At 41.0% G+C, this 15,438-nt stretch overlaps 1 protein-coding gene across 2 annotated transcripts in view; it reads right to left on the bottom strand.

Moving 5' to 3' along the window:
* REV3L (REV3 like, DNA directed polymerase zeta catalytic subunit) overlaps positions 1–15,438 on the bottom strand; it is a 219,577-nt gene that overhangs the window by 28,453 nt on the left and 175,686 nt on the right. For both annotated transcript variants that reach the window (XR_012645066.1, XM_074990718.1), the window contains exons 20-23: positions 10,101–10,219; positions 9,599–9,717; positions 1,705–1,846; positions 689–933 (exon numbers count right to left, since the gene is read on the bottom strand). Coding sequence is in view for 1 of the 2 variants with exons in the window: in XM_074990718.1 (XP_074846819.1) it covers positions 689–933; positions 1,705–1,846; positions 9,599–9,717; positions 10,101–10,219 (625 nt within the window). In the remaining variant the exon portion in view is untranslated. The remainder of the gene's footprint in view (positions 1–688; positions 934–1,704; positions 1,847–9,598; positions 9,718–10,100; positions 10,220–15,438) is intronic.

The raw sequence follows: 15,438 nt of genomic DNA, 5'->3' as shown, positions 1-15,438 counted from the left end.
ATTTCAAATTAGAAACCTGAGATATCTTATATCGCACCTGGCCATCATTTTAAATATCGCCCAAGTCTTCCAATTACTGTCCCACAAAACATTTACAATTAAAACAAGCAGTAGTTTAAAAATAATCAACCATTTTGGTTTAAGAATGAAAATATACTGTGCAGAATAATTAATAGTCCTTAGATATGGACTGGTAACATATTAGTAAAGAAAATGACTGCTTTTAAATTAATATATCACCACATATCCTCTACATAAAAAGGAGGAATATTAGCTCCATCTGAAAAATGTCTAACTTTAGATATTACCTTTTTAATTTCTCACACTAAATAAAACCTTTGACTTACAGTGAAGTATGGTGGCACAAATTTTATATTTTATGCATACATACCTATGGTTATGGCAACGTAGAGATGAGACCAACAAAATTCTATCTGCCAGCTGATTCCCCCAATACCATCAGAGCCCAATTTTCAAAGAATAACTGTTACAGCATAGTGCTCATAATTGCATAATTTAAAAAAAATTATTGGTAAAGCTTAGCACTATTTTTACTGTAACCCTTTGAGGCGCTATTCACTCTCAACTTTGATGATCTTAAATGGAAGATGAGGAGTTTCAGCACCTTACAAAAGATGCTCAATCTCTTGCAGGATCAACATTTATATAAGCAAGAAAAATAACTTACTTTCCTAAGTTCTCAATATGTCCAAGGCAGGTTGAAAAACAGTAATTATATGCTATCACAATGGAAGGGTATAGTGACTGGAAATCTAGTACAAGAACAGCGTTACTGTAGAAGCGGGACTCTGGTTCCATTATCAGAGGAATACACTGTGGGGCTCTCATTTGAGCTCGCTGCTGTACACTAGGAGTCACAGGGATATAATTCATTGGTTTAGCAATCCGCAGCATCATGGACTCCACACGATACTGCAAAACAAAATTTAATATGTGGAACAACTATAGTTAATATTGCTGAAATGAAACATACATGCTAAGTATTATATCTATATGAATATGCAGATGATCTGTGCTGCCCTTAAACCAGAGATAGCAAGTTTTCCAATAGAATACAATTAAATGTATGCTTTTCTATCATATGTTGGCATTGTTTCTTATGTTTCCATATCTTCTAGGGATAAGAACAGAAAACTCTGTACTTTTGATGTATATATGTTAGCTGCAAAATGAATGCCCAAACCAATACATAATATACACGTGGTTATGGCCACTCCTGATGTGGTTTATTTTTCTTAGGTTTAAAGACAGCTGTGCAAAAGCAACAAACAGGATGGCTCTGCAGTCACATTTATAGATAGTGTAGCACCTATTGGTGCCTAACAGTAGAACTGTCTCTAAGCAGTATCTGTTATCAGTCCTCCCTGTCCTATCAGTGTCTCTGAAGTTTTGAGGCTGTGCGTGTGTGTGTGTGGGAGTGCCATTCGCGCTGCGCCCCTCCCCCAAAGCATTGCGCTCCCCAGTTTGCATACCCCGGTCTATAAAACTTTATGTTCAGTGTGGCCCACTTAGTGCTGCTTTTGAATTTCTGTTCTTTAGTTTAATATTTCAACCACTGTAATGCACTGCATAACCTTCTGTATTTAACTAACAATCCACAACTGAAGATAAGTATACAGAAGTCACACAAGCATTATGCATAATATTTTCCTTCTCAAAGGTGTCAGGAAAGTTCAAACTTACCTGTGAACCTCTTGTTAATACATGCAAGAACTGAATTCCAAAAAGTCTTGCCATTTCACTGGTTCTACCAATCAAGTCCAGTTGTTCCAACATTTGGAGATTCCCACGTACATGGCTAATGTAGTAATCTACCATTTTCCATCTGTGAAAACAAACACCTAGTTTACAAACAGCAGGGAACTAAGAAATAATGATTATATACAATCATTGCTGTTTAACTTAAAAATGTATATGAGTGTGTGTTACAGATGGGAATCATGTTCCCTTGTTTCACATAAGACATTTATACTATTTTTTTTCAAAATCATGCAGCACACCAACTTGCTCCTATGAATTTTAAGGCTTCCATAGATTTTGGTTTTGCAAGTTGCTGCTATAAAGACAATCTCATGTTCTCTAAAAGTAGGTACATTTTTTAAAAATTATATATGCACATTATATATTTCCTTTTGCCCTGAGAGAAGAATTTTAGATTTTGCCTGGATAAATGCACGTGTTTTGTCAAGAGAAAAGAAATCAAGAGGCAGTAAACATAGCTAACCTAATTATCACCACCTTTGTTTTCGAGGCCCTGACACAACTGGGAAGTCTGGACGTCAAACTAATATTATATTTTAACAAGCACCATGTAGTTTAAAAGTAACTCTACAAGTTTACAGTGTCAATTTAATTTACAATCTACAATAAAGCTTTCTATTTCTTGCCCAACCAAAATGTAGTTAAGTTTTAAAGAAAGCATGATATGTATGTCAAGGAATACATTCAAATCAGTACCCTAAATAATATTAAGAAGTGGTTACACACTTTGTGCAGTAATTGCAATTCAAGTTGTGTACCTGTATTAGTGATCTATCACAGGTATGCATGCACCTTTCAAGCTCTTGAGTGGAGAATTCAAGTTGGCAGCATCTGTCTTACCCTGGCATGCATCTTATGCCTCTATATCCAAGAAACTGAGGCTATATGAGGGTGTGTGGGGCTGAACCACCCTCAGTGCCTTTTCCCCCCAAATCTCTCTTAAGGAAGAGTCTAAAGCAGAGTGGAAATAGGGTATGTTGCAGAGCACTCATAGGATCGCACAGTGTACTGAAGCCCACTTAGAGGTAAATATGTCAGGTACTGGTACATTTTTCAGTGACGTAAATGTTGCCTGCAGCAATGAATGCCTGTAGCATCATAACAAGTGATAATAGTCAGTAACCAGCTTAATATCTGAGTAGAGCTCGAGGACCCCATGGATCCATGAATGAAGCAAAGAGCCAAGGGCACTTCCTCAATTGTTTAGTCCTATCTAAATAAAAGGCCAACGCAATTCTAACAGCCAGGGCATGTAAACAGGATTTCTGTAGATAACTATGTGGCTTCAGGAAAAATACCGATATATGGCGGATCTGCCAAGAAGGCTCTGATTTCCCTGGTCCTGTGGGCAAACATGATGGATACTAAAAAAGACAGGTTGCACAGATAAATGTAAGAGAGAACAAATTAAAATGTCTGTTTTAGAAAGTAATCAAATGTCAGGTTGAAATCCCTGGTCAGGATAGGGTTTCTAATCTGTAGAGAAGAGATGAGATGAGAATAAATGAGCAAACACAGAGAATCCTTCTCCCAAAGGATGAAACGATGACATTGCAACCAAACTAACTTTAATTGAACTCAACGATAATCCCAATGTCTTTACATCCAACAGAGCGACTAAAAGTGGCACTAAATCAGGGATGAGGTAGCACCGATGACACCAATTGACGAATCTTTCAATTTCTGAAGTTAAATAGCGTGATTGATGTCTGTCTACCATTCAGCAACCCCTGTCATACTTCTGGAGGGCAAGAGGAACCTAACTCTGTGAACCTCTGAGAAGCCACATCTTCAGGCAGAGAATCACTAGGATGGGATATAGCACACAATCTGCATCACGTAACAGCAAACAAGAAATGATTGGACACTTGAACAAGAGTTGGACACACCGATATGCGCAGTGTAATGATAACTCTGTCTCTGTCCCATATGATATTGTTCACTACACACAGTGTCAGCAGTGCTGGAAGAAATGCATCGAATAAGCCCTTCCCCTCCAAGATAGCAGAAAGGTGTGTTCTGAGAAATGGTGGCCCATACCCCTAATTCCCTTTGAGCAGAAAGGAGGACACTTCCTGTTCCTAGATGTAGCAAAGATCCATCTCCGGCAGTCCCCGTTTTTGGTATATGATAGGGAAAACTCGAGTGCCTAGTTCTCATTTGCGGTTCTGTGAGAACTGTTTGCTGAGGACATAGGCTGTGGTGTTCTGAACTTGGGAGACTGACCAATGAAACCGAGATCTGATGAGGTATGCACCAATTCCATAGTTTCAAGGCTTCAGCATACAGGAAGTGTGAAGGTGCTCCTCACTGTCTGATAAAATACATTAACTATGGTGAGTCTGACTGATTTGCTCTGTTGAGGGGTAGGATATTCAGAAAAGCATCTGAGCCCCAACACATTGATGACAGACTGGTTTCTTGAATTGTCCATCTGACCTGAGTTATGAAGGTTTTGAGGTGGGCTCCCGAAGCGGGTCTTTGCCCACGAAAGCTTATACTCCAAAATATCTTATTCTATAAAGGTGCCACAGGACTTCTTGTTGTTCTTGAAGATACAGACTAACACGGCTACCTCTCTGATACTTGTCACCATGCAAGGCACTGCATTTAGCCGTACTGAATGGAAATCCATCAACCTCATGAAAAAACTTGCACAGATACAGACAGACATCATCTTCCTCTCCAAATACAAACAGAAGGACATCATACAAAAGGACCGACGGTGAAAAACCCACTGAAATCAACATACTACACAGATTATAGTGAGAGATTGTTGATTTATGAGGGTCTCCAGATTTGAGAGCTCTCTTTTGATGTTTTCCTGTTTGCTGTACAGGATCCTGATCAGGTGGTTCTTCAGTTTCTTAGAGTGTGTGTGGCACAATCTTCCACACAAACCTCCACATGGCTGGACTTTACTAACACAAGATAGGAGATTTGCAATGCACATTTCTCTTCTCTACAGAAGAAAAAGGACTGTAAACTATCTAAACTCCTACTTTCCACATGGGGCTACAATAGTGGTATCCCTAACTCACCCAGCAATATTGTTGATTTATCCAACTACATTCTCAGCCCAGCAGCAGAATCTGCCCTTTCTTGGAGACTCTCTTTCTGCTCCAGCACACCCACAAACTTGATACAGTTCTGTGGTGATCTGGAAGCCTACTTTTGCCATCAAGGACTACTTCCAACATGACACGGAACAGCGCACTGACCCACAGGTACCCTTCCACCTACGGTACAAGAAAAAGAATTCCTCATGGAATCCTCCTCATGGTCGAAATGACAAACTGGACCCATACATAGAATGCTTCCACCAACATGCACAGGCAGAAGTTGTAGAAAAGTGGCATTGCTTACCCCACAACCTCAGCTGTGCAGAACGCAATACCATTAACAGCCTCAGAAACAACTCTGACATTGTCCTCCAAGAGGCTGACAAAGGAGGCACTGTTGTCATCATGAATAGGACAGACTACCAAAAGGAGGCTGCCAGGCAACTCTCCAATACCACATTCTACAAGCCTCTGTCCCAGGATCCCACTGAGGAATACACAAAGAAACTACAGCATCTGCTTAAGACCCTCCCTATAAAAACACAGGAACAGATTTACACAGACACACCCCTTGAACCCAAACCAGGTTTATTCTACCTGCTACCCAAGGTCCATAAACCTAAGAATCCTGGATGCCCCATCATCTTAGGCATTGGCACCCTCACCACAGGATTGTCTGGATATGTGGACTCCCTACTTAGACCCTATGCTACCAGCACTCCCAGCTTTCTTCGAGATACCACCAACTTCCTCAGGAAACTACAATCCATTGGTGACCTTCCTGAAAACGCCATCCTGGCCACCATGGATGTAGAGACCCTGTACACCAATATTCCACATGAAGATGGACTCCAAGCTGTTAGGAACTTTATCCCTGATCAGACGAAGGCACAAATGGTGGCAGAGCTCTGTGACTTTGTCATCACCCACAACTATTTCAGATTTGAGGACAATTTACACCTTCAAATCAGTGGCACTGCTATGGTCTCCCGCATGGCCTCACAGTATGCCAACATTTTTATGGCTGACCTGGAACAATGTTCTCTCAGTTCTCATCCTCTAGTGCCCCTCCTCTACCTGCGCTACACTGATGACATCATCATCATCTGGACCCATGGGAAGGAGGCGCTTGAAGAGTTCCACCGTGATTTCAACAGTTTTCACCCCACCATCAACCTTAGCCTGGACCAGTCCACACAAGAGATCTACTTCCTGGACATGACTGTGCAGATAAGTGATGGTCACATAAATATCGCCGTATACCAAAAACCCACAGACCGCTATGCTTATCTACGTGCCTCCAGCTTCCATCCAGGGCACATTACATGACCCATTGTATATAGCCAGGCACTAAGGTACAATCGTACTTGCTCTGATCCATCAGACAGAGACAAACATCTACAAGACCTTTACCAATCTCTCCTCGAACTACAATACCCATCTAAGGAAGTGAGGAAACAGATTGACAGAGCCAGATGGGAACCCAGAAGCCACCTGCTACAAGACAGGCCTCGTGAGGAAAATAAGAGAACACCACTGGTCATCACATACAGCCCCTATCTAAGGCCTCTCCAATGCATCATCAGTGATCTGCAACCCATCCTGGAAAATGATCCTTCACTCTCACAGACCTTGGGACACAGGCCCGTCCTCACCTACAGACAGCCTGCCAACCTTAAATTCTCACCAGCAACTACATATCACAACACAGTAACTCGAAACCTGGCACCAATCCCTGCAGCAAACCTCGCTGCCAACTCTGCTCACACATCTACACCAGTGAGATCATCACAGGACCTGACATCAACCACACCATCAGGGGCTCCTTTACCTGCACATCTACTAATATAATATATGCCATCATGTACCAGCAATGCCACATTGCAATTTACACTGGCCATACTTGACAGTCTCTATGTACAAGAATAAATGGACATAAATCAGACATCATGAACAGTAATGTACAGAAACCTGTGGGAGAGCACTTCAATCTCCCTGGACACTCAGTAACAGATTTAAAAGTAGCAGTCCTAAAACAAAGAAATTTCAAAAATCAAATGGAGAGAGAAATGGCTGAGCTGCAATTTATTTGCAAATTTGACTCCATCAACCAAGGATTAAACAGAGACTGGGAGTGGCTGGCCCCTTATAAAAGCAGCTTCTCTGCCCTGGGTGTTAATATCTCCCCATTAGACTCTGACAATGGACCACATCCTCCTGTCCGATCTGACTTGTTTTTTCCTCTTTTGACACATACGACTGATAATGGGCCATTGCCACCTTGACTGAATAGACCTTGTCAGCTCTGGCCCTCCCTTTTACTGGGACCCCACTCTTTAAATAACCCTCTGAAACCCCATCTCCACTCATGCATCTGATGAAGCAGATCTTTGCCCATGAAAGCTTATGCTCCAAAATATCTGTTAGTCTATAAGAGGACTTCTTGTTGTTATCTCTGTTGCTGCTAGTCAAAGGAGAGAATTACATTCTTGTCTCAATAAAAGCTCCTGAGAGGAGTCCCTGAAAAGGGATGGTGGGATGAAAAGGGTGGGAGTGACATAAAATGGATGCAAGTATCAGAGGGGTATCCATGCTAGTTTGTATCCACAAAAACAACTAGAAGTCCCGGGGCACCCTACAGACTAACAGGTTTTTGGAGCATAAGCTTTTGTGGGCAAAGTCCCACTTCATCAGATACCTCTGATGAAGTGGGTCTTTGCCCACGAACACTTATGGTCCAAAAAATCTGTCAGTCTGTAAGGTGCCACAGGACTTCTCGATAAAATGGATGGTATATCCCAATGTGACTAGTGATTTGTAGTTATCCTCTTCCAAGCATTTTGGAAAGAGGCAAGGTAAACTCCAAAGTATGGAAACTGGGCTAATGGGCAAAGCTATAAATCCAGAACTTCTGGAAGATTTGAACCCTTAGCCAATTCATCAGAATTGTTACAGGTGAGTGGTTGTGGAAGGTGGTGCTCTTTCTTGGAAACTGATGTCTTTAGGGTGTGTGTGTGGGGGGGCTGTCATTAGATCTATGGAACTCAGAAAACTGAGCACGACATGATCTCTGGGTAGTCTGTGACCCACTAAACCTTTTCTTATTTGTAGGGGGTATATAGTCCCAGGGACTCTAAAGTAGCCATACAGTCATTTAGTGTGGTCTAGGACTCATCTGTGGTTTCTGAGAACACTTTATAACTGTAGAAGGGGAAGTCCTCTACGAGTCTCTGTGACTCTCAGAAACCACAGATATGGATCAGGCAGCAGTGTCAGAAGCATTTAAATATGTTGAAAACAAGTTCCAGTTACCAATTAGGTCTCCAAGACAACAGACTGGAATTGGTTGCTATATTCTTGTAGAATGTGCAATGAGTCTGCTAGAATTTTTAACATGACTGTCTGATCATTTGTGATCTTGAATTTCAGGGTTGCTGATGAATTCTGTTCCTTGTCATATGGGGTAGACAGAGATGTGTGGCCGACTCCACTCACCCACATCAACCATCCGTACAGTACAGTGGAGGGTGAGAGAACAAAAATGTCAGAATTTCTAGGGGACATACTTATCCTTCCATTTCTGTGATGGAAAAATAGTGGCAGCTGTCTGCCACAGTATCTTAGCTGGATCTAGATAACATCAAGCTACAAAGCATTGCTGAGTAGAGTCTACCCAGCAGTGTAAAATATGACGCCTTGCCCTCTCTGAAAGGAATTCCAAAAGCGTCAGCTACTCTCTTTGTGAAGTCTTGAAATTTCTAAAAATTATTGGCTGTGGACAATCACACAGGCAAAATCACCTCATCTCAGGATGGGGAGGAAATATTTATTTGAGAGGCAGTCTCCATATCTGCCCAAGCTTCCCGAAGCCAGCAGTACAAACACTCATGTCCAGAAGAGATGGGCATAAGAATGGAGGACACACAGAACACAAATGGCCTATCCTCCATCTCAGCTCATGCCTTCAATGACACTCCAAGAACTGAACTAAGGGGTTTTTGTAGGGGAGTCCTAACCTGAAAGGAGATCCAGCCTGTGAAGTTTACTGTAGCGTATGGTGAAGAAAACCTTTGCTTTTAAGTTTTATTTAGCTTCTGAAGTTAGATACTAGCTTGCGTTCTATATATCTTATTACTATTGCCTAACCAGCGTATCTGGATTAAAGTGTGTGGGAAACTCTGTTTGGAATAAGGCTGGTGCATGTATCACTTTCCTTTGATGAAATCATGGACTCTGAGTTTACATATTCAGTAGTGTGCTGGACTATACAACAGATTTTTGGAAAACAGGGCTGGAATCAAGAATTTTCAGGTGTTGCCCTATATACAATTCATGAATGAGTGGTCAGATCACTCAAGCATTTAGCTGGGAGTGAATCTGTATGCTAAAGGCTGTGTGAACAGATCACAAATGGATATTCTTAAAACAAAACAGTGTAAAAGGCACCCCAGGCTAGAGAATTAAAGGGACACGGTTGTTCAAAGGACCAGAGTGTACTTCAGGTAATGGCACAAGAATAAAAGCTGGTTAGCAGAGATAGTTCATTGTAAGTTTTTTAATAAACACTGTATGCTAAATTAAGCACTCTACAGTAAGCAATACAGTGCACCGCACCTATACGTATATTTCAAACTTGCAGCTCACATTGTGGTCTTACTTTTCCTAGAAACAACATAAGGAAGCCATATCACAGTAAGTTGATAACCTTGCTAACAAATATTCTCATTGAATGATCTGATGATCCATTACATTACCTGTAGATATCGGTCTTGTGGTCAAACCAATCAGACAAAACTCGAGAGGTAAACAGAGGAAAACGCTGATGAAGAACATGAAAACCCACATTTTCAAATGTGTAGTTAGTCAGAGTAACCTAGAAAACACAAGAGATTTGAGAATTATTTTATTGTTTATACAATGTTTTCCTCTCAGAAGACTCCTAAAGCTCTTCACAAACTTTAGCAATGGATTTATGAACTACAAATAGGAATTCGTTATCACAGAAATGCAGGTACCCACTAGATAAAATCCTAGGAAATGTTTTAACAGTCCCCTACAATAATATAACTATCCATGACAGAAACAGAGGAATATATTTCTGCAGATGAAAGTACAGGTGGTAAACAGACAGCAACTAACAAAATGGAACTTGCCCAGGAGTGAAGTTACAACAGGGACCTAGTGAAAAGGATAAACAGTGATGGAATATGACAGCTCAAAACAGTTTTCAAAATATATTAACTTATATTACTTTACCTCATTTCTCATCATTCTCCAAAGATTTAGGATAATTCGTCCAACAATATTTATTTCACTCATTGTATCTGACCCATATTCATCTTGCTCAGCTGCAAATCTGTTCTCTTTCTTATCATCTAATGACATGAAAAGAGGATACATTTAGACAACTTATAATATAGTCAACATGATCGTAAGCTATTTCTTTGAGATTCTAGGAGCTCCTTATGAAAACAGCATGAATGCATTTAAAGTGTGTAGTAGCAGAACTGCAGTTCAAAACCTGAGCATGTGTAGGCAAATTTTACATTATACTTTTTCATTACTAATCAAATAAAATTTTTAGTTACAAAAAAAAAATTGTTAAACCAAACTCATGTCCCCTTAATTTTTCCTCTTGTATATATGTCCATTTGAGGCAATTGCTTAGTCTACTTTTATTGAACTGACCACTGAAAGGTTTTGCTTTTAAGGAAAATACATTGGATCACAGTTGCTGAAATGTTTATTGTTTTTGATACTGTGCTATAAAAAGGAAGACCACTCCCTATCCTCCTGGGCTCGTTCCTGAGAAGAAGTCTTGTACTTGGATTGAGGGTGAGAGAGAGGAGGATAAATGAAAGCTCTTACACTGTGAAAGTGAGAAAGGAGACGTAAGACTTAGTTGTTGCAAAGGGAGGGAAAATTAAACAAAGATTGTGCAGCTATAGGAAAAGTATTTTAATTCTTCATACTGTAGTCATCACTCTATTATGGGGAGTAGTAACAGAGCAGAAGCCGTGCTAGTCTATACACTATCAAAACAAAAAGCAGTCAAGTAGCACTTTAAAGACTAGCAAAATAGTTTATTAGGTGAGCTTTTGTGGGACAGACCCACTTCTTCAGACCATAGCCAGACCAGAACAGACTCAATATTTAAGGCACAGAGAACCAAAAACAGTAAGCAAGGAGGACAAATCAGAAAAAGATAATCAAGGTGAGCAAATCAGAGAGTGGAGGGGTGGGGGGGAGGTCAAGAATTAGATTAAGCCAAGTATGCAGACGAGTCCCTACAGTGACTCAGAAAGCTCCCGCCCCGGTTTAAACCATGTGTTAATGTGCCGAATTTGAATATAAAAGCCAGCTCAGCTGCTTTCCTTTGAAGAACGGTGCAAAAGTTCTTTTTCAGTAACACGCAGTCCTTTAGGTCATTAATAGAATGCCCCATTCCATTAAAATGTTGACTAACTGGTTTGTGGATCTGGAGTGTTTTGATGTCTGTTTTGTGCCCATTGACCCTTTGTCTAAGGGAGTTAGAAGTTTGTCCAATATACAAAGCATCTGGGCATTGTTGGCACATGATGGCATATATGATGTTAGTTGAGGAGCACAAGAAAGTGCCCGTGATTCTGTGAGTAACCTGGTTAGATCCAAGGATGGTATTTCCAGAGAAGATAGGTGGACAAAGCTGGCAGCGGGCTTTGTTGCAGGGAAAGGTTCCAGGACTGGTATTCCTGGGGTATAGACTGTGGCTGTTAGTGAGGATCCTCATAAGGTTGGGAGGTTGTCTGTAGGAGAGAACAGGCATGTCACCCAGGGCCTTCTGGAGTGTGGCATCCTGATTAAGGATAGGTTATTGGTCTTTAATAATTCGTTGCAGTGGTCTGGGGAGAAAGGCAAGGTGACTGAGATAATATAGTTTATTGGACCAACTTCTGTTTGTGATGATACATATATATATATATATGAAAGATGACATCCTTACTCTTAATTTTCTTGATTCCTTGAGATGCTGCAGCATCACAGAAGAGCAGAGTGTGCTTTTTGTATCTTTTCTAGCATTCTGTTTGCTCTTTAATGGCAGGGCCATAGTTCTGGAACTTTTTTTCTAAAGGTTGTACAGGGATGTTTTGAAAGTTCATCCTAAATCATTTAGTATCTCAACAGGTAACACTATACTATATGATACAATTTGGGGAAATAGTTCTAAAAATATGAAATATTTTAAAATGGTATCTGCTCCATCTGGCCTTTTAAATTATTGCAATAGACCAAAGAGCTCTCTGGACATTTTCCCCACAGGTCTGTATGTGTGACTACCCCATTTTTAGATGTTCGTTACATAGCTCTGCCTCACACTATTAATTTATCAAAGATCGCCCTACAAAGTATCATATCAGCAAAGAAGAGAACACTTTTTGCCAAATAAAGCACACAACATTGGTATAACAATTATCAGATTTCAGCATCTATTTCCTCAAGCAGTTATAAGTTTCCCCTTGAATGACTTTCAAGAGACAATTTATTCAATATGTTCCACTTTGAACATCCAAATGTGATCATAGAGAAGACAGAAGAGAAAAATTCGTACACTCCTTCAGGGCTTCCTATAAAAACAACACAACATAAAACAACTTATTCAACTGCTCACTCTCTTCCATGTCTCATCTCACTCAGCAGAAATGCAACAAATAAAATCCACTTCCTACTGAAAAACTTATCAATAAAATCTAATTGATAAAACTTGTAAGCCACTGACAAAACTTAGTAAGTCTTTCATACACATTATCAAAATGAACGTGCTCTTTTTACTCTCTTTACTGCTTCAGACTTTTAGGGAGGAAAAATAATGATCTCCCTCGCCTGACCAATTGTACAAGAAAATTAAGGCCATACAAGCCATTAAGGTTATCGTAATTAATTTTTCTGTCCACTTATATGCAGGATTTCCACCAAAGCTAGACCATATCTAATACTTTATTGTCTAACATTTTTCTAGCAACAGAGAGGTAGCCATGTTAGTCTGTATCTTAACAAAACAAAAAAGCGGTCATGCAGCACTTTAAAGACTAACATAATTTATGGGATGATGAGCTTTCATGGGGCAGACCATTCTATTTCCAGTACAGCACCATCTTCAGATCTGAAGAAGTGGGTCTGCCCCTTGAAAGCACAACAGCTAATAAATTATTTTGTTAGTCTTTAAAGTGCTACATGACTGCTTTTTTGTTTTGTTAACATTTTTCTGTAACTATCAACATTTTACATAACATGTTCTAGTCTATTTGTTTTCTCTAAAGTCAGCCTGATCCAATAACACAGTCTCTCTCACAAGCATTATCAACATCTCTTTTGACAGGTCTGAGTCCCTCCATTTCTGCAATATGCATCAGACAACATGCTAACAATATAGAAATTTATTCTGCTGCCATGATAAAGCTACAGAAGGCTCAACAAGTGATGAGCTACAAAAGCCTACAGAACTTCCACAGCTGGCACCTAGAGAAAACCAATATGCAATGAATAAATCTCCAGTTACACATGTACCAGACTCAGTCAATGGGCAGCATCAAAAAGAGGAAAAGACATTTACCTTCTCCATAACAGGTGTCTTCCAGGCTGTCTTGCTTGTGTACGTTCCATATTTGGAGTTTGTTTGCCACATACAAAAGTGCCAGAAAATTTTTTCCTCATTCGTATCCATAGGGGACCAGCTCTGGAAAACCATGATGTGGTACCTGTATGGCATGGTATAAGAGCTGTTGCTGACTCCCCTTACACATTCAGTTCCCTCCTGGTGGAAATACTGACAGCGGGGAAAGGAAGGTGAGTCATGGAATGGACATGAACAAAGCACCTCAAAGAACACCAGTTATGAAAAAGGTAACTGTCTTTTCTTTTTGGAGCACTTGTTCATGTCCACTGCACGTTTGGTGACCCCCGAGCAGTACCAACAGAGGAGGTTAGGAGTTCTGGACATCAAGTTGATAACACAGCTCTGCCAAACCAAGCATCATCTCTGGCTTTGCTGGGTAATGGCATAGTGTGCAGTGAAAGGGTGAACCAAAGACAATGTTGTGGCTCCACAAATGGGTACATACGGCAGGTAAGTTGCCAAGGATGCCTTGCACTCTCGCTGAGTTAGCCTTTACCAGAGATGGTGGTTGGACCTGCATCAGCTCATAATAGTTCCAGATGCAGGAAGTGATCCAGCTGGAGCTCCTCTGAGAGGAGACTGGGAAGCCCTTCATCCTGTCTGCTGTTGTGATGAAGAGTTATGTCAACCTATGAAGGGTTTGGTACATTCCAGGTAAAATGGCAAGACACATTGGACATTCAGGGCATGTAGCTGCCTCTCCTCACTTGTCTTGTGTGGTTAATATGGAAGAAAGACATGATCTTCAGCAGGAAGTCAAGATGGGGTCATAAATGTACCTTGAAGAAGATTGTATACAGCAGTTCCAAGGTCAGGGCTTTGCTGACACTTGTCTGATCAACATCACCACAAAAGGAAGGCAATTTTTTCATGATAGATGAGACAGAGAACAAGAGTCCAAGGGACCTGTGAGCCTAGAGAGAACCAGACTGAAGATCCATTGTGGGACAGGATCCCTAATGGGAGAGAAGAGCCCTTCAACACCCTTGAAGAACCTGACCGACAACTTGTGTGAGAACACTGATGTACCTTCGATCAGAGGATGTAAAGCCAAGATAATAGGTAAATGAACCTTGACAGAAGAGAAGAACAGGTTCTCATTCTTCAAAAGGAGAAGATATTCCAGGACAGACTACAGAGGAGAATGTGTTGGGGAGATGCTAATCTTAGGCACCCAGTGTGAGAACCTTATCCACTTTGCCAGGAAAGCTGTGCTAGAGGAGGGTTTACTACTCTCCAAAAGGATCTGCTGTACCGCCCTGGAACAGGCTTGCTCCTCCAGGTTCAGCCATGCAGCATGATGTGAGATTGAGGGAGGCATGGCTGGAATGCACAAGGGGAGTTCCCCACATCTGGAAAAGCATCTGGGCCATTTCTGAATACATCAACAAATTTCTCATGGTGAGAGCACAGGGACCTGCTGAGGTGATCTGCCAATGTCTTCCTGATGCCAGTCAGTTGATAAGTCTCCAGATGGATTGCATGCTGGATGCAGAAGTCCCATCAGCAGAGTGCCACTTGATCAAGAGCCTCCAAGTGAGTTCCCCCTTGCCTGTTGATGTTAAACAAGACCACCACGTTATCCATCAACATGAAAACCACTCAGCTGGATAATTGTGGAAGGAAGATGGTAAAGGCTAGATGAACCATCCTGATCTCCTTGATGTTTATATGCACCATCTCTACTGTAGATCATGTACCTTGTGTCTATATCACACTTACATGCGTTTCCCACTCAAGATTTGAGGTGTCAGATATCAATGACACCAAAGGCTGCAAGCTGTCAAATGGGTCTTCATCCAGAACTATCCTCTACTGCAATGTGTTCAATATCCTTGGGGGGGAAGGGAAATGACCTTATCCACGTGATCTCTGGATGTGGCACAGATCATAGCCAGCCACTGCTGGAGGAGTCACATCTGAAGCCTCATATGGTAGATG

This window comes from Carettochelys insculpta, chromosome 3, assembly GCF_033958435.1.
Source record: "Carettochelys insculpta isolate YL-2023 chromosome 3, ASM3395843v1, whole genome shotgun sequence".
Classification (NCBI taxonomy): Eukaryota; Metazoa; Chordata; order Testudines; family Carettochelyidae; genus Carettochelys; species Carettochelys insculpta.
The sequence above is the reverse complement of the archived record's forward strand: the minus strand, read 5'-3'. Positions and strand labels throughout refer to the sequence as shown.